The 20,586-nt window shown below is 39.2% G+C and overlaps 1 protein-coding gene across 1 annotated transcript in view; it reads right to left on the bottom strand.

Annotated features, from left to right (window-relative positions):
- Positions 1 to 20,586, bottom strand: part of CNTN3 (contactin 3) — a gene marked incomplete at both ends in the record, with an annotated part of 208,780 nt that overhangs the window by 59,617 nt on the left and 128,577 nt on the right. Inside the window, 5 exons of the mRNA XM_080718026.1 lie at positions 12,049 to 12,199; positions 13,417 to 13,546; positions 14,472 to 14,608; positions 18,773 to 18,957; positions 20,338 to 20,440. Of these exons, the coding sequence (XP_080574152.1) occupies positions 12,049 to 12,199; positions 13,417 to 13,546; positions 14,472 to 14,608; positions 18,773 to 18,957; positions 20,338 to 20,440 (706 nt within the window). The remainder of the gene's footprint in view (positions 1 to 12,048; positions 12,200 to 13,416; positions 13,547 to 14,471; positions 14,609 to 18,772; positions 18,958 to 20,337; positions 20,441 to 20,586) is intronic.

Raw genomic sequence — 20,586 nt, forward strand, 5'->3', positions numbered from 1 at the left:
TTCTATAGAGAGCCTCAGAGAGGGGAGAGACAAACCAAAACACAGTACACTCCATGTTTTAATCAGACCATCTCAACAGTGGAAATCTATTAAAAAATAAAGTTTACATGTTTCTAAGAAATAGTTGTAATAAATGAAATCAATAATGACAAGTACTTTTACTACATGAAAAGCTATCCAAGAAAGAATGAAAATCATTTTAACAAGTATCTTCTCTGTGTTTACAATGTGCTATGTGTTTTGGAAAATACAAATATGATTAAGAACTGGGTTCTCTCCTTTATAGAGAGACATATAACAGCCAGGAGGGACTCATGCAATATTTGCACAAATAACCAAGTAATGTGTTTATCACATCTGAAACTTTACATCTGAGTTAGAAATTCATGCATTTCTACTTCTGAAATACACAATATCCTTTTTTCTGTGTCTACTACCTTACCCTGAATAACCCATCAGCTAGTTTTGCTCTGACAGCTGTAGGTAGCCTTTTAATAAGATTAATACCTTCCCTTCTTTCTCTCCTCAACCCATTCCACACAATAGAGTTATCATCTATTAATTAACTCATTTATTTATTGATGTGTAGTGATGACACAATTTTGTACACTGCATCGATAAATATTTTCTTAGCTGGGTGTGGTGGCGCAAGCTTGTAATCCCAGCATTTGGGAGGCCAAGACTGGAGGATCGCGGTTCGTGGACAGCCTCAGCTACTTAGTGAGGCCCTCTGCAACTCAGTGAGACCCTGTTTCAAAATAAAGGATAAAAAATGGGCAGGGGGCGTGGCTCGGAGATCAAATGCCTCTGGGTTCCATCCCAAGACCCGCAATAAGTAAATAAATAAATAAATAAATAAATAAATAAATAAATAAAAATTTTCTTTAAATTTTGGGTGAGGGCAGAAATAGAAGCATGAATTGGGCTCTAGGCAAATGAATGTGAGATTTAGGGGCTTGGGTGAGTAATCATGTATAACCCAAAGAATATAGCATGGGCAGAAACTCCCAAGAAATATCATATTTAATTTGTGTGGGGATATGAATTCATTTACCCAGTTTTAACAACAAACTGGCTTGATGTAGATTCCAATGTAATATATATTCAGATTCATTAATCAGCTTCCCCTTACCAAAACTGAAATGCTGAAGGAATTGATTTTAAAGTACTTAACTTCCAGAATCCCAAAATTATAAATTTGAGCTATAAATTTAATAACCACATGATCATCTGCAAAATTTGGTTGATACAAACTCAGAGAACATTATTCAGGAATATCTCTAAAATAATATTTGTATAGAATTTATTTACTTAAAAACCCAAATAACTTTCTTTTTCACTAAGTCTTTTTACTCTTAAGATATCTGAACAACACTATCCTAAAAAACCCAAGTAATATTAAAAATAGTATAAATATCATTGAATACTTTTTTCTGAGGACCTATGTAGAAGTCAATATATACATTGTCATCTTTGCAACTAGAATCCACTGAGATACAGACAGAGAGGTGATCCCCAGAATGTGACATAAATGGATCAGTGACAGTTTTAAATAATTCGCTCAAAGGAAATCACGTGTCCCTCTACATATCAGAGAGGACCATTTTCTTTAGACAACCTCTCACCCAAAGTGTGTGCTAAGCAAGTGCTATCCAGTAATCTAAAACTGCCAAATAAGGATTCCTGGTTGTGATTCATACATAAGAAACCAAGACTCAGGGGGCAAGTGACTTACCTAAAACCACACAAAGTGGATGAGTGACAAACTCAAAATTTGACCCATGTCTGTTTTTCTGACTCTGATGCTTTGCTCTTTCTACATGCTAAACTTAAAAAAGGAAATATGACACATTTAGCTTCATCTGATGCAGTGAATAATGGAAATAGCAATTAGTATATTGCATGCCAATTAGGCATAAATAATTCATGTAAATAATGATCCAAGTGCACTGAAACTTAAGCTGTCTCTCACTTAGTGGGGGAATCTGTGGAGTTACGTGTTGTGGGTGTGAGATGCGGGATGGTGGAGAGCCGGTAATGTCAATGCCTTCTTGTGAGCCCCGTGCTACACCAGAAGTACTGGACTGCAATCTCTTTGCTTGACCGTCTTTACTCTTAAATCTTCAGATTAATCTTCTCAAAGGGAGCAGGAATTATGGGGCAAATACTCATTTTCCTCTTGGACTTTCCAGCAGAAAGCATGAGAGACAGGGAGTTTGGGATGGAGGGAAGCAGGTTCTTGTCCTCTCTACTTTTTGAGACTCTTACACATTTATCCAAGAATTTCAGTCTTTCCTTTAGGAAAGATTGTCTTTCCCCCATGTGCAAGGAAAGGGCTAAGAGCCTACCTGAAAAAGGATTCAAGTCAGGCTCTCTTTTGTTTGTCATCATATATGATCTTGAAATAAAAGAGTGAGTATCTAGTCTCACTTGGAGACCTCAGATTGGTAGGTTAATGGACATTTTGGGAGCGTCCACACTGTCCTAAGACCTATGAGGGTGCAGCTGCCTAGACAGGTGGGCTATGGTTGATCAGGAGATAACAGAATTGACTCTTTGGGTGAAGGGGTTAAGGGAAGGCTGATGATGGGGAAGGTAGAAGAACACAGACTCCATCATGATAAGGGAGGCCCCAAGGAACCTGGAAAAAGGGGGAAGAGGTAGAGACAGATACCATTTGACCAAAGGAAAATGCCACAAGATGATCTTGCTGGAGAATAACAGACAGCCCAGACACATCGTTATCAAAGCAGAGAGACCATGGCCCTGGTCTGACACAACTCTTCCAGTTACTGAAAATGTTTAGATTCTGCTTACAAGGACCATAAATGAATTTCTCAAGGTTCCATGTAAACAGAAGTGACCAGATGGGGCCAACCATTTCATAAGCGTTTCAAGTGCCAGACAGAGCTACTCTTGGAAGCAGAATGCAAGGAGTATAAAATTGCACGCACATTTTATTTAAATCATAGTGTCAGTACCTCACCCTTTTTGGCATAGAGTTCTTGCAAGTTCTACCAAATGAAGGTATTCACGTGTATAACTCTTATCCTAATCAAGAGTTAGGACAGTCCTCTCTCCCTCAAAAGCTTCTTCATTGCCCCCTGAGGCAATCTCTTCTCCCATCCTAGCTGCTGGCAAGCAGTGGTGACCATTTTCTGTCCCTAAAGTTGTACCTTTTCTAGGACTATCATATAAATACAATCCCACAGCATATAAAGCCCAGTGCATTTTAAAGCCAACTTCTAACTAAATAAAAAATGCATTAAGAATTGGTTAATATATTTTAGAAACACTGTCTGGATATTATGGTTCTTCATATTTTGGGAAAACCCTCACTATTTCTTTCTCTAAAGAGCATTTAAATTTTTATAGGATTAAGTACTATATTGAATATCTGGAGCCATTTTAATGTCTTTAATTAGAAGTAATGGGCCATTCTTTGGCTTTCTTTTGAACTGAGGCAACTACAATAAAATATTTACTATTAAAAGCAATAGTATTCAAGTGAAAGTCCTTGTTTTTAAAAAATAATTGGCTAATGTGTTTTAAGTACCATTAAGTGATAGAGAGAATCTAAATGTTCTCTAAAATATGCTAATTGGCTATTTCTTCTAGCAAACCATTGCCTATTCATATTCCCAGGGGTCTTTTTCAACTCTGAATTACTTAAAAGGGGCAGAAGATCTAATTTTAATTTGTCTATTTTAAAAACACATGGATATAAAGGCAAATAAATGAATCCACACCCCTAAAACATGAACGCCTGGTATCATCATCTGGTAACTCAAAATGGCAAACAGAAAACTGCTCACTGCAGGGAGAAAAACACCCAATCATTTAACCTAATAATGGATGATACAGACAATTTAAAGACAAAACAAAATTTACAAAACAAAATAAAACAAAACTTCCCCCATCTTGAATACTAGTGACTTCAATGTTTAGAACAGATAAGCACCAGGTGACGTTAGTTGAATTTTACTTAATAAATCAATTACCAAATGACACTATTAAAACAGACCTCGATATTCATAACTCGAGTGTCCTTGTGCTTTGGGGGTGAGGTGCATGCCTGCTGTCCCTTAACCACATCTACCTTCATGGACAATTAGATCCAGTGCCATATGTCAGCTACTGTTTCCATGCTTGTGATGATTAGATTCCTCCCCATAGCAAAGACCTTTCTCCTCAGTTCCAAGTTGTGAATGCACAGAGGTCATGGCATTTGTGTATATAATTCCTGTCTTGGTCAACACTGCTGTAGCCTAGTAATTCTGATCACACGACTGAGGGAAAGAAAGATGTATCTGCTCACGGTTTCTTGGGGATTCCAAACTCAGCCCATTTGAGGCAGAGGTCTACACACCTCAGAGTCTGATGATGGGAAGCCGAGAAAGGGGCGAGGGCTCCACTGTCGCATCATGAAGGCCAGAAGCAAGAAAATATCAACAAGCAAGGGGATTCAAAGACACAGGCACAGTTCCCAAGGACACACACCCAGGGATCCGCCTTCTCCAGAACAGCCCACTGGCCTAGATCACCACCCGGTAAATCTATGACAGTGGGTTTACACACCGATGAGACTACCACCCTCACAACTTAATCACATCAACTCTGAATACACGAGCTCTTCAGGGAATATTCTATAACTAACACATGCACAGAATAGTAATAATTACCATCATCATATCATCATCATCATCCGGCCAGCTTTGGATCTGGCCCTTCAAAATCCACCAGTCCCAAACTGAACTCAGCATGCTGACCCTTGCTTCTGCCCTTTTTGTGCGATTTCCCAGTTACACTAAGTGGGTCTACTCTGAGGCTGCTTCTTAAACTGGAATTACAACACTGAACTCTAATGACCATCTTCTCTTCAAATCATGCATTGCAGCAACTAGTAGTTCCTGTAGATTTTAGTTCTTCTCAAACTCCCAGAGACCTACATCCCACTGCCATTTCTTGATCTCTGACTATCCCCACTTCTTGTCCTCGTTTGCAGAGTGCTAGTAACTGGGCTCTTCCCTGTCGTCTTCTGCCTATGCCCCTCCATTCAGTGCCACGCTGAACTCTCACTCTCTCTCACTTTCTCTCTTCCAGCGGCATTCTACCTCTGCATTATGTGCCTAGCCCTATCTTATTTTTAATTTTCTAAAAAAAGATCTCACTAAGTTGCTGGGGCTGCTTTCAAACTTGAGATCTTCCTATTCCAACCTCTCACATACTGAGATTACAGGCATATGCCAGCATGCCTGGCCCCAGTGTCCTTTTTTAAAAAAAATTTAAACATAAGTTTAATCTTATAACCCTTTACTGTGATGTTATTCTGCTGCTTCCCAGTCCCTGTGGAGGGAGCAAGCTTAATTTGGCTTACAATGTCACTGACTGTAAGATCCTGCTTTATCTCTCTGACTAGATACCTTCTGCATCCTCCCCTCAATCCCTCCAGAATCCACACTGAAACCTAAGCCACACTGAGGTGTTATTAGGAGGAAGGGCCTCTGGAAACCGAGGTGAGCCTTGTGGGTTCCATTGTTAAGAATGAGATTAGTGTCCTGTAAATGAGGTGGAAGACAGAGGGACCTTGTCACTCCGCCACGCGAGAATATAGCCATAAGCACCAGTCAGGGAGCACAGGGTGACCCCCTAACAGATGTGCAATCTACTGGCACTCTGGACTTAAGAATTTTCAGCTTCCAGAACTGTGAGAAAGACATCTCTATCAGTTATGAATTACCTAGACTACAGTGTTTTGTGATAGCATATTGAAGAGACTAAAATACTCCCCAGGCCAAGCCTGGCTTCTGAGCTTTTAAACATCCTATGCCTTCAGTCTGGGGCATTTTTCCTCAGCAGAACTTTGCCATCTTCCAAGTCTTGCTGTAGACATTCATTCTTCAGAAAAGCTCCCTCAGGTCCCAAAGCTCAAGATGGAGCCTTTGCAAGTAATCCCCGTGCATTCAATACCTTGCAAATGAGTTCTATCATAATGATTCTGTGTTATCTATAATCTGAAATGCTACAAAAAGTCAGAAGGACTTCTCTAATTAAAAGCAATACCAAGTACCTGGCTGGTATAAGTAGGTACTCAAAGTATTTTCCAATAAATGAGAACTAAATTCCAAGAGCCCGGGAATCACTGTTTGCTTTCTCAGTCCTGTTATCTACTCAGAAAAGCTGCCACTAAGACTTCCATTGGGCAATAATCCATGTACAGCCACCTTAGCATAACATGCTCTCCATACTTGAAAGCAACAATTCTTGTTTCTTCAAAACATCTCAGAAATTTAGATGTCTTGTTGGCTTAGAGCCAATTAGCATGGCTGATTTATAATTGCAAGCTGTTATTGTATTGATAAACTCAGAAAAAGCTGGGAGTAGTGACATATGCCTGGAATCTCAGTATTTGTGAGGCTGAGACAGGAAGATTACAGGTTTGAGGACAGCCTCAGCAAAATAGCAAGGCCTTTAACAACCTGGGGGGAGCCTGTTTCAAAAAAAAAAAAAAGACAAAAAAACAACAAAAAGAAACACATCGCAAAACAGGTAAATTATAATAATTATTCAAATGTATCAAATAGACTTATTTTTGTCTTTTTTGGTTCTAGGGATTGAACCCAAGGGGCTCTACGTCTGAGCTACATCACAGTCTTACTTTATTTTTATTTTGAAAGAGAGTCTTTCTAAGTTGTGGAGGGTCTCACTAAGTTTCTGAGGTTGGCCAGGAACCTACAAACCTCCTGTCTCAGTCTCCCAAGTACTGGGATTTAATACGCATGCACCACTGTGCCTGGCTAAAAGGCATGTTTAAACCTTGGGTTTTTTTTCATCTGATTTAGGCTTTGAATGGTATTCTGTATAGTAGAATATCTGCTGACCCAAAATATATTTTCTACTAAGAGCCAACCTACTATGCTGGAGAAATCTTCCCTATGTATTACTAACATTTCTTATTCATTGACAAATTAGTTTGCCTACTCCCCCAAATTAACTCACTAAAAAAATGAATTTCAAATCCTATCAGAAATACCCAATCAGAAATGTTTATCTTCCTCTCTAGCCTCAAATACACCAATGAATTCATCTGTCCCCCAAATGAGATTTGAACCTACATTTTTTTTAAGTTGGCTAAACAGCCACAATAAATCTACCATTTAATGTGCTTCCCTGATTTGGCTGAAGCCTGCAGAGCAAGTCAAGAGGGAAAGATGAGGGACTTTTGCTGCCAAGTGATGGCTGTAGCCTGCTCTGATTTCCTGTGAACTTGGAGATAATTCAAATTTGCAACTTGTTCCATAATTGCTTCTAGCAGCCTTTCCCCGAAGCATCAAGACCCTGGCTCGTCTGTGCATCTGCCGTCCAAAGAGATAAAAACAAAACCCCAAACAGAGTTCTGGGACAGGTCCAAGCACTATGGAGCCTCTATTTAAACATATTTCTTCTCTTCAACGATACCTTCAGATCCCAAAGTTTATTTCTAACAGGGCAAATGTTAGAAATAGAAAATGCACAATGAAGGAAGAATAGGTCTGAAAGACTTACTTTTATTACCATGGGACTTTGCAGGAGTGGAAAGCTTTTTCCTTTCTTTCCTATGGGAAGTGGAGTCTGGATTCTTCACTGGACATATTTCTATCCAAAAAACAAAAAAGCTCGTACAGGGTCTCACTAAGTTGCAGAGGATTTTGCTACGTTGCTGAAACCAGCCACAAACATGCAATTACAAAGTGGGATGGCGGGTGCGGGCCACCATGCCTACCTTTGTTAGTTCCTTAAAATTAAACAAGTGTGTCCCTCTTCTACTTTTCTTTTCTGTTGGCTGGGATGTCACTGGGGAGTGGAAGCTCAGGCAGTCACTCAGGTTTATGAGGTAGGAGTGGGGCACCAAGTTAACAGAGTCTTGCGACTCTGAAGGAGCCTCGATAGCCTTGAATGGGCACTTTTAGAAAGATAAACCAACTATTGAACACCCAACCAACACAGCAAAGCCATTTTTCTACTATTTTTAAAAAAATATATAACCTCATTCATAATGATTACTATACTTATAAATATCAGACATTATGGTAAGTGTTTCTATTAGAGCAAGTAGATAAGGCACAGAAGCTTTATCTCTATTTCACAGATAAGAGAAACTAAGATTCATAAGTATTACATAATTGACTTGATGGTACCAGGACAGTAAGGGTCCTAGTCATTAAAGTCCTATTTAGATTCCAAAACTTAAATTCTATTTTTCTGTATCCACACTGTACATTGTGGGAATAAATCTCTCCTTTGTGCAAAATCTGCTAATCTTTTCAATTCTTTTAAAAATTAAAATAAAAAACTTGTGCCTAAGTAGGTGTGGTGGTGCACTCCTGTAAACCCAGTACTTGGGAGACTGAGACAGGACGATCACAGGTTAAAGGTCAGCCTCTTCGGCTTAGCGAGACCTTCAGCAAATTGTCAAGGCTCTGTTTCAAGTTAAAAAAAAATAAAATAGGGCTGGGGGTATAGCTCAGAAGTAGAAGGCCGCTGGGTACCACAAAATAAATAGACAAAAAAATCCTCTGCTTATGACACATACTTATGTGAGGACGAATGGGTACATTATTGTGTAAAGTATGCAATCCTTGGAAAATAATCACCATTTAATTTATGTATGCAATTAAAACAACATAAATATGTCAAAACAAAAAAGTCAGTGATTATACAGGAAGATTGAATTCCATTAAAGTAAAAATGTACCAGTTTGCCCTAAAAACTTATAGTTATTTCAACTGGTTTAAACAGACTCCCAAATCACTATTTGATATCCTACTCCAGAAATTGATTCTGTGTGGCCTAGTACTTGGCTAGGCTGTGTCTAACTGCCTTGTCCTGTTCTTCTTACTTTTTTTTTTTTTTTTTTTTTTTTTTTTTGCACTGGAGACTGAAGCCAGGGGCACTCTACCTCTGAGCCACACCCCCAACCCTATTTTACTTTTTATTTAAAAACAGGGTCTCACTAGGTTCTTGAGAGTCTTCCTTATTTGCTAAAGCTGGCCTTGAACCTGAAAATCCTACAGTCTCAGCCTTCCATGTCCTGGGATTACAGGTATGTGCCACAGTATCTGGCTGTGCTTACATTATAGTGAAGGTGTCCACCACTCAATAATGAACAAATTGCAGACTGAGTGTCATAACCGACTCCCAAAAAAATATCTCTGGGCCCATGACCTGAACAGGATTCAACCTGGGTTGTCTGCAGGAAGACTTTGTGATTTTTAGGACAACACATCTGCATAAGTTGACCTCAAGTTTTATTATATTTCTGTTTTCTTAGAGTCATCATTGGGACTTCTTCCTCACAGGCTGAGAGCACCTCTAAGTCAAGGGGTACAAAAGGCCCTGCAGATGCTTAGCAAGTGGTCACACCCTTGAGTCACACTGGCACACATTCCAATTTGGAACCTGTGACATGAGGCAGATCGCTGGGTCCCTCCAAGCTCTGGTCTTTTGTCGGTAGTTGTAAAGATGCCTTCGGGAAATAACTCATCCAGAGCTGTGTATTAAGTTCCCTGTGGCTGGTGTGTAATACAGGACCACGATGTTAGTGGACTAAGCCCACAGAAATGTCTTCTCTTGCAGTTCTGGACACCAGAAGCCCCCTGGGCTCACATCAAATGTTCTTCAAGCTGGAGTTATTGAGAAGTTTCTAGAACCATGGGTGCATGTTCAGGCTGTTGCTAGAATCCTGTTCCTTTATGCTATGGGACTCAGGTAGCTCTTTTGCTGGAGACCCACTCTCACAACGTTCAAAGCCAGGGACTTGCAGCAAGGTCCTGCTCACGTCTCAGATCACTGCAGCGTCTCTCACTGCCACATCTCTCTGGACACCCCTTTTTCTTTCCTCTTCTTGCTTTTGTGTGTGTGTGTGTGTGTGTGTGTGTGTGTGTGTGTGTGTGTGTGTGTGTGTATGCACGCATATGTGAATGTTTGGTTGTTGTGGTACTGAGGATTAAACCCAAAGGTATTCTACCTCTGAGCTATTCACCCAGTCCTATTTCATTCTTTTACTTTGAAATAGGGTCTCACTAAGTTGCTGAAGGTCTCATTAAGTTGCCGAGGCTGGCCTTGAACCTGAGATCCGCCAGTCCTCCCAAACACTGAGATTTCAGATGTGTGGACCTATGTTCAGCTGGCTTAATTTTTCTATTTTAAGGGGTCAGATGATTAGTTTGAATCCACTCAGATGATCCAACTTAACCTCTCTATTTTCAAGTCAACTAATTAGTAAACTTAATTCCACCTTCAACCTTAATTATCTTTTGCCACTCAATGTAACATAGCCACAGGTTTTCAGGATAGGAACATGCGACCTTTGGGGCTATTATTCTGCTATCAAAAGCTCTGTACATAATATCTAGCAGGTATCAGGAATGAAATAAACAGTCATAATAGCCAGGACATGTGCTTCCTCTTGCTAGGTACTGATCTAAGTGCTCTATGAGTATTTATGCATTCTACCCCTGTACTTTCCCAACACAAAGCACACGCTGTTATCATCTCCTTCAGCAAATAAAGAAACAAGGGTTAGGAAGATGCAGTCTCTCCTTGGAGTTAGTATAAGCAAAAATAAAGATGTGGACCGGGAAATATGACCCTGGGATCTGCTTTTCCTTTCTTTTCCCTCCCTTCCTTCCTTCCTTCCTTCCTTCCTTTCTTTCTTTCTTTCTTTCTTTCTTTCTTTCTTTCTTTCTTTCTTTTGTGGTACTGGGATTACACCCAGGGGCATATGACCCTGGGATCTGCTTTTCCTTTCTTTTCCCTCCCTCCCTCCCTCCCTCCCTCCCTCCCTCCCTCCCTCCCTCCCTCCCTCCCTTTCTTTCTTTCTTTCTTTCTTTCTTTCTTTCTTTCTTTCTTTTGTGGTACTGGCTGGGATTACACCCAGGGGCATTATACCTCTGAACTCTATCCCTAGCTCTATTTTACTTTTTTATTTGGGAACAGGACCTCACTAAGTTGCTAAGGCTGGCTTTGAGCCTGTAATCCTCCGGTCTCGGCCTCTCAAGTATGGGGATTACAGACGTGTGTCACCACGCCCAGCTAGAATCTGTGATCTCAGCTAGGCCTCTTTCTGCTTCTTCATTCGATATAGATCAGTAAACCAGGAAAGTCATTGCTAAAACTAAATACTAGTAGGGCAGTAGGGCTATACTTTTATAGTATATTATATAGTACTGGAGATTAAGCCCACGAGCATTCTCCCTCCAAGCTATACTGTATTTTTTTATTTTTTTGAAAAAAGGGTCTCAGTAAGTTGCAGAGGGCCTCACTAAATTGCAGAGGCTGGCCATTAACCTGGTATCCTCCTTTCTCAGCTTCTCAAGTACTAGGATTACAGTTGTGAGCCAACACACCCAGCTTTGGCATAATATGATACTGAATATATAGCAATATTGATATTTATTTTGCATATGCTATTATTTTATCATCTTTTCTTCTTTATTCTGGAATGTCGTCTTGCATCTGGGGCTGACATTCCTTTATGCTCCTTGGTGACCCTCCCCAAAAGACTGGGGAAAAAATTTCCTATATATGAAAGCATTTCATGTGAGTAGAAGTTTGGTAGGTAATATGTCCATTTTTTTTTTAAGATTTCAAAACTGATTACTATTATAATGAGGGTATTAGAGAAAAAATAATACTATTTTGATGTGTGTGTGTGTGTGTGTGTGTGTATGTGTATGCACGCACGTATATGTGAATGTTTGGTTGTTGTGGTACTGAGGATTAAACCCAAAGGTATTCTACCTCTGAGCTATTCACCCAGTCCTATTTCATTCTTTTATTTTGAAATAGGGTCTCACTAAGTTGCTGAGGCTGGTCTCGAGCCTGCAATCCCCCTGTTTCAGTCTCCCAAGAACTGGGACGGCAGTACCTCGCCTGGCCTGTTTTGATTCATGAACACCTAGCATTCTACTGAGATGCTACTGTGGTGCATTTCATCTTGAGAACATATTCTGACCTTAATCAACGTGAGAGGAAAGTAAACAACCGCTCTTTTGGACAGCTGGATACCTTTCATGTTCCTGTACCACCACGTCCCCTTTCTTCCAGGAAGAACGTGCCCTGGGGGAGGCTTTGGGCTTACAATCCAAGTTCACCAGGCTGCCAACCTGTGCTTGAACCAACTTCTTCATTGGGTTTTTGGAAAAATCTGGAGCCGAGGCTGCAAAGCAGGAAAGGAGAGAGAGAGAGAGAGAGAGAGAGAGAGAGAGAGAGAGAGAGAGAGAGAGAGAGAGAGAGAGAGGAATTGAGATCAGTTAATAACTGGATCACTTTTTTATTTCTTATAAATGAGAAAAGTGGACTGCATAGACATTTTTAAATTTCCCTTGACATGCAATAGGTTGGTATAAAGTCAGGCGAGGTGTAGTGGAGCAAGTCAGTAATCTCAGTACTTGGCAGGTTAAGACAAGGCTACAGGTTCAAGGACAGCCTCAGCAAGTAGTGAGATTCTCATCAACCTAGTGAGACCCTGTTTCAAAATTAAAAATAAAAAAATATAGCTGGGGGTGTATCTCAGAGGTAGAATGTCCCTGAGTTCAATCCCCAGTACCCTAAAAATTAAAAAGATGTTGGTATGAGGTTTACTTGATTAACTGTGTGTCACACCTAGTATTTCAGTGCTAAAAAATTTATTTGTCCTGTGGTGTTTTGGGGTAAGCTGTCAGTCCTGAGACAATTACTTTATACAGGAATTTTGAATGTTTTCTGTGAAGATTTAAAATTGCTCAATCGTGAGTTTTTTAAACTAAAGGAAAGCTTGTAGCATTGAAGAGTTCATCTTTTTGCTGACCTCCAAGGCACAGCACTGAACAATCATTTGTCCAAAAAGGCTATCTATGCCCTGGTGGGTACTTGGAAGCCTCTCTGGCTGGCATCTGCCCACTTGATGCTAATATCATATAAGAGTTCCTTTCCTCCTCTATCCTCTAAATACAAAAACTAAAAAGGTCTCCAGGCATTTAAAATATGCCTTGGGGGTAAAACTCAGTTTTGAAACCACTGAGTCTAACCTATCAGAGGCTTACTGCCTCCTGGTCATCAGGGTTGAACCAGTAATGGATAGATGAGCATTATTCTTTAGTTTATAATGCTGGAGAGCTGAATAAAGATAGGCTAGCCCAACACTTTCTTCCTTCTGTGATTTCCTTCAACTTTTAGATTTGAATTCTGGCCCTAACTGCTGTTTTTTTTTTTTTTTTTTTTCTTAGACACCATTAAAATGTATGCCTTGATTAGAAATCCTGAATTATCTTGTTGGAATAGCATAGATGTTATTAGATGTAGCAATCTAATATAAAAAGTCAGTATTTTAGCTTCTGGCAATGCTAAAGGATTTAAGAAAAAAATTGAGACAAGAGCAAAGAAAATGAGTCTTACCAACCACCTTAAGTTCAGCGCTGGAATAGACGAGGCCGTGTTTGTTTTCTGCTATGCACTGGAACATTCCAGAATCCGTCACATTTAAGTTTGATATTGTCAGGGCACCGTTTTCTATCTGTATTCTCTCCTAGGCAATAACAAGAATGTCTTGTGCATAAACAAAATTTTAGATGAAAAATGAACACTCCTGACTATCATTTCAATCAGACAGAAGACTTCTACATTTTCCTCAGAGTATTAGAAGGTCTGACCTGAAACTTGACCTTTTCCTTCTTTGAAATGAGAAAGACACACTGGAAATATGAATAAAAATGATTCTGCCCCAAAGTCTTATTAGCAAAGTAAATAGAAAAGCAAGAGGTAAAATATTTTACTGTTATTTTTTATTTTACTTATGATAAAGTTTAAAACATTAAAAAAATGCACCAAGAGGTTGATTTTCATTCTTTCAATTGGAAAGATTTTTACTAGAGTTTTTAAAAATAAGTCATGTGAGTTCAAAACATTATAAATTCTGTATATTAAAAAGGGTTCTGAAAACACATATATTTACCAGGGTTTTAAAGAAGTATGAATGGTTATGTACAGAAATTTACAGGCACATAATTGACTTAGTGCAGGTACACACAAAAAGAGCAAAAATTACATGGTTTAAGAGTGAAACTGATTGAGAAAATCACTACTCATATAACAAGGTAACCAAGTAATAGGTACATTTATTCTCTAGAGGCCAGACCAAGTTGTCACACAGGCAAAGGGAATTATATTCTACCCTGGATTCAAGTAGAGCCTTCTGTAGTCTGAGTGCCCAAAGACCGTAGTGTATTCTTTTATGGACTAGTTTCACAAAGTTGCCTCTATGCAATGAAAACAAGGCAAGGTTTGGCAGGATGGATTGGTGTTTGATTTTCTTAAAATTCCCCCTGTCCCACTTCTTAGATGGAAACCAAAGGGTACAAACTTAATCATTTACTTTGGCAGCAGAAACCGGAGAGAGTAATTACTGCACACAGAGCAGGGAGAGGGGAGACTGACCAAGCACAGGATCTTACCTCTAGAACCAGGGACTCTCCATTTTTCAGCCATCGGTAGGAGGGCTTCGGCTTTCCACTGGCCCGACATTCCCAGTAAAGGTTATCCTCTACTGCTATTTCCACATCTTTTATCAGTTGAACCAAATGAGGCTTTGCTTCAATGGGAAAAAGATAAGAAATTCAAACAATCCAGCAAATAAAAAACAAATATCGTACCCAAGTAAGTATAAACAAATATAAGACCATGAATGATTTTAGTGTGCAGAGAGGCTAGAATTTCATATACACCCTTTTATTCCCACCAGGGATTGCAACCAGGGGCGTTGTATCTCTGAGATATAACTCCAACCATTTTTATCTTTTTTTTTTAAATTGGGTCTCAGTAAGTTGTTGAGAATATTGCTAAATTGCTAAAGTTGGCCTCAAGCCTGTGATGTTCCTGTCTCAGCCTCCCCACTATTGGGATTACAGGCCTGTGTTACTACACAGAGCTAGAATTATGGTTATTTTACTAAATATTTACTTGCTGGAAGTATGAAACGTTCCTATATTTGAGGATGAATGTTACAATCTGTCCTTCTCTGAGCCAATTCATTGTGCTTTCTCTGTTTTCAAAAATCTAAGTATTGTCTAATGTTTTTCAAGATGTCTACTTTTGCCGGGCGTGGCGGCGCACGCTTGGAATCCCTGCGCTTGGGAGGCAGAGACAGGAGGATCACGCAGGTTCGAAGCCAGCCGCGTGCGCTGGCTTAGGAGACCCTGTTTCCAAAAATAAAATAGGTCTGGGAGTGTAGCCCGGAGATAGACGGGCTTCCAGGAACCCCAGTACCACCAAAAAAAAAAAAAAAAAAAGATGTCTACTTTTTTCTTGTGTGTGTGCGTGTGGTACTGGGAAACTTACCTCAGAGGATTATACCTCTGAGCTCCATCCTTAGCCCCATTTATTTTAATTTGAAATAGAACCTCAGTAAGTTGCAGAGTGTCTCACTCAATTGTTGAGGCTGACCTCAAACCTGCAATCCTCTTGTCTCAGCCTCTCAAGTACTAGTATTAGAGGTGTGTGCTGCCACACCAGACTTCAGATCTATCTATCTATCTATCTATCTATCTATCTATCTATCTATCATAATGCAGGAAGACAAATTTTTCAACCTGTAGTTTTGAATCACAAGATCACAGTTGATGACTACTTAATAAATGTTGACAGCAAAGACTAGTCTTCATTATGAAATAAATCATAATATCCATAGAAGAGAAACTTCTGCAGCTGAGGGAAAAAATAAATTCCCTCCAAGTAAGAAATAACTCTTAATTAAATACAAACCAGTGAGCATCTTAGGAACGTCTGAGTGAATTAAAATGAAAGCAGCAAAAGATGGATAAATTGGTTTAATTTGAATCCTATAATTTTTTTTACTAGAAAAAGAAGAAATGGATGCTGCTTCATATTATGTATGCAAATCAAATGGATCAAGTAGATTCATCATTTTCATGGATGTTTTACAAGGTACTTGGAAAATTCTTTCTGCAGATGAAAGCAACCTACCACTTGCAATGCAAACCACTCAGTAAACAAGGCGTAGGCAGCCAAGTCTCGGCTTGGCTTGAGATCCAAACCGAGAGGTGAGATGTCTTACTGGCTTCGTGCTGCATTATGTATGTGATGTGTGCGGCGGGGTTCACATTTGCATCCTCCATATGGAGAAACAGTTTATCTATTTCTATTTAATTGCAACCCTGGGAAGATGTGTCTTTCCATTTCTATCTCACAAAATTGCTGCTTTGTAAATGAAATTGAAATGAAACTACAGCTATTTAGCTTTTCCTGAAAATGTACCCGTCTAGGTTTTTTTTTTTTAAGTATAAACGACTTGCCCAGTATGAAGTATATCGTTTTGTCCTAAACCACTTCTCTCGTTCAGGTATTACCATTCTGAGGTGGAATGAGCTTACAAATAGACTCCCATGTGACATTTTGACTTCCAGCAGAAATTCCTGTGAGCTGCCCATCCCGGTATTTTTCTTCTCTAAATGGGAGGACAATTGGTTGAACTAAGCCAACCCTGAGATTAAAACTGCAACCCACTCAAGACTTCCTCCCCTTTCCCATCACATGAGATCCAAATATTCTATGACACCATTTTTTTTACAATAAATATTACAACAGGACCAGAGAACATGGAATTTACTGACTATGCTGTCTTAAGGCAAGACCATAGGACAAATTTCACAGAACTTTCTCTCTGTCATTCATTTCTCAGGTACAAATCATCCTATCTGCAGAATGGACCCAAACAATAGCCTATCCCCTCCATGCAGTACATTGCATGCTGTTGGTCTCCTATGGTACATTCATGTCCCTCTCCACTGTTTCTAAGATAACCCCAATTCTCTACTCTTTCTCTTTTCTTGTGGAATTGGGAATTGAACACAGAGGCATTCTACTTCTAAGCTACACCCCACCCTATTTTATTTCTGTTTTGATACAGGGTCTCACTAGGTTGATGAGAGTCTCACTACTTGGAGAGACTGTCCTTGAACCTGTGATCCTCCTGCCTCAGCCTCTCAAGTTCTGGGATTGCAAGCATGCGCCACCCTTCTCAGCTATTGCAAGTTTCTATCCTGTTATCCTCTTTACCATCATCTCATCTTGTTCATATAATCTAGGTAAATGTCTTCTTATGTCACATATATATTATTGTATACACATTTGTAAAAATTATATTGCATATTATATACATATGTGTAATACATAATTAAATATATAATGTATATAACTAATATAAATATACTAACATAATAATATATATAATATATAATTAGAATATATAACTAAATATATATGGATATGGATATATGAATATATACATATGTAGCTAAGAGATAGAATGCTAGTGGGTTCAAATTCCACTACCAAAAATAAAATAAAAGAGTTGGGGTATCCTCTGTGTTCTCAAAATGGACCCTTCTTAACCTGGTACCTAGCAGAAGGTACGGATGCTCAGGAAGAAGGAATTAAGCTAAATTCTGAGAGAGTGTTCCTTGCTTTGTGGGGCCTGAAAGCTGCCCAGCCACATGGGTCCAGCCCTACCTTCCTCTCTCACACCACTACTATTTCCATATCACCCCAGCAACTCACAGACCTGCACAACTGGGATTCTTCCCTACATACCAAACCAATCATGAAACAAGAAGCGGGAGCTTCTAAAAAGAATGACTCCTGCTACTAAAGTATGCCTCCATTTCCTTCCTGTCAGATCTGAAAATCTTATAATAGCACAACAAGTATTCATCCTGTCAGAAGTAATGCTTTTGCAGACTTCAAATCTGGAGGGGAGGTGTGTTTGTCATAAAAAAAAGTCCTATAATTTCAATAATTGCCATTGTGAACAGTTTCCTTCCTGCAGCACTGACGTGTACTGCACAAGCCTATACTGAAAACGGTTTCTTTTTCTAGTTATTAATACAAATATATTATAATGCAATTTGCCTTTCACAAAATTGGTGAATTCCCACTAGTTTCTAATGATTAAGCTGCAAACACATATTCACTGATCTTACATTTTTACCTATTTTACAGGTGCATTTTGTAAAATCACCTATTTATATTTTCTAAATCATATTTTCATCAAACCTTAATGGACTTCTTTAAACAAAAAAATCTTGAAAATACATTTTGAAAAGAAAAAGACAATTTTCCTACAAATAGACTCTAAATAAAGGTAACATTATTTTTCTTTCCTTACCCAAATGGAGCAGTACATCAGATAAATGTGATTACAAATTAAAGGCAGCAAATAGAGCACAGATATATTATTGGAAGTGAAAGAATAATATGGGATAACTCAACAAGATTCTCAGCTTATTTGGTTTGTCTAATGCAGTAATTGCGACTTTTCCCAGTAGGCAGACGTTTTTTCTGCTTAGCAAAAGTAATATAAAAAAAAAAAAGATATAAAACCACTCTTGATAGAGAAAGAGGGCAGACTGGAAAGAGATTTCTCCCTAAAGTGTTTAAGAATGTTAAAGGTCATTGCTGAGGAAAAAATATATGAACTATTTCATTATCATATGAATCATTTTAAAATGCAAAAGGAAAATGTATCCACCTTGGTTGTGTAATTTTACTTCTTAATTCTGTCTTGATAAAACAGACGTTTAATCCTCATTCAGTAAAATTAGAATAAAATGTGGAAGAGGACAAGTTAAACACTGGGATTCTGCTGTAATTTTACCCCACTCTTCAAACAATAATGTTTTATAGACAAGAGGGAACAGGAGTTAGAAACCCAATTTTCTCAGAGTAGGTAGGTGCTCACCATAGTAAGTGAGGCGCCCTTTGGCCACGTTTTTCCCACGTGAATTCTCAGCTATGCATTCATAGGAGCCCGCGTCTTCCTGCTGGAAGTTGGGGATTTCAAGCACAGCGTTGAACTTCCTCAGTTTGACTTTGCTGGGAAAGGGCATTCCATCACTTCTCCTCCAGTTTATCTGAGGTACAGGGCTAAGAAGAAAAGTGTCAATTTGCACCCAAAGTCTGGAAGCCTTTTAAAACAAAGCTTCTGTTAAGATAGAGCAAAAGGCACAGATTTCAAATATATAACCCTTTTGGTGTCAATTACACACACATGATACAAAGATTAAAAACTCAATCTCCTCCCTTTCCCCTCCCCCTTCTCCTTTTTCCCTCCTCCCTCCCTCTTTCTTTCTTTCTTTCTTTCTTTCTTTCTTTCTTTCTTTCTTTCTTTCTTTCTTTCCTGCTCCTCCTCCTCCTCCTCCTCCTCCTCCTCCTCCTCCTCCTCCTCCTCTTCCTTCTTCCTCTCTCTCTCTCTCTCTAGCTAGAATTCAGGAGCATTCTACCTCTGAGCTACACCCCAACCCTTTTCTTAAAAAGAAATGTTCCTTTGGAAACAAGGTCTCACTAAGTTGCTGCGAGCCTTGCTATGTTGCTGAGGGTGGCCTCTAACCTGTGATCCTTTCTGTCTCAGACTTCCAACTATTGAGATTACAGATGTGCCCACCATGCCTGGCTTGAGAGTTAACTCTTTTCCCGTTAATATTTTAATACAAATCAACCAAGAGTTTTCTCAAGTCAATTCATGTTTCATAAAACAAAATATCAGAACATATCTCCGGTGTATGAGAATACAACAAATGGAGAAGAAAGAGAAAAAGAACACCAATTTGCTTTAGGGAATTGGGCAAGCATCATCATTTTCTCCAAATTGTCTCTAAAGTTTCAAATGACATCTTGTATATGTGTTCTCACTGCTTTAATTATTCCTTTGCTTCTAAGTAGAAGGATATTTCAGAAACTAAAGAAAGGAGTCTTTCACCCCCCCCCCCCGATCACTCCACTAGGGTTTCTCCTCCATTGACCTAAAGTCCCTCTTGTGTCCCAGTCTCTCCCTAGCTTCTACAGAGAGAAAACATATGACCCTTCACTTTCTGTGACTGGCTAATCTCATTTCACATAATTTTCTCCAGGTCTCTCCATTTTCCTACAAATTATATAATTTTCTTGTTTCCACAAAGAATTCCATTTTGTGTATATGACATGAGCAAAGGAGTGGGTTTAGGGGAAGGTGGGGGAACAAGGAGGATTAGTGAAGAAAACACTTCTACAGGTGTTATTTACACATGTGAAGCTGTCAACTCCAATCTGGATATCATGTATGGGGCAGGGGAGGAGTAGGGGGAAGTGGGCGGACCTTACCAATTGCATGTGTGTCCCTATCACAATGAACTGTGTTGTGATGTGAGACTACAATGCACCAATAAAAGTATATTAAAATGATGCATAAATACAGTATACAGTGACATGATAAAAAATCACTACCACTCTGATCTCTTACAGCAAAGGAGCGAATGTCATGAGACTTACTTTCCAAGGGCAAAACATTCCAGTGTCACAGTTGAACCTTTAGCTGCTGGAAGAGTTTCTGGGAACTGAACTTCTATCTTGGGTTCATATTCACCCATCACTCCTGGAAAACCACGATACAAAGTTGACAGTCTCAGTGTTCCTGTTGATATTGCTTTGATTTCATAAATAAAATTACCTTTTGCTTCTGTTTTTGTGTGATGCTGTTGAATCCAGGGACATTCTCCTTCTGAGCGACGCCCCTAGCCC

This window comes from Muscardinus avellanarius (assembly GCF_963383645.1).
Source record: "Muscardinus avellanarius genome assembly, chromosome: 22".
NCBI classification, from domain to species: Eukaryota; Metazoa; Chordata; class Mammalia; order Rodentia; family Gliridae; genus Muscardinus; species Muscardinus avellanarius.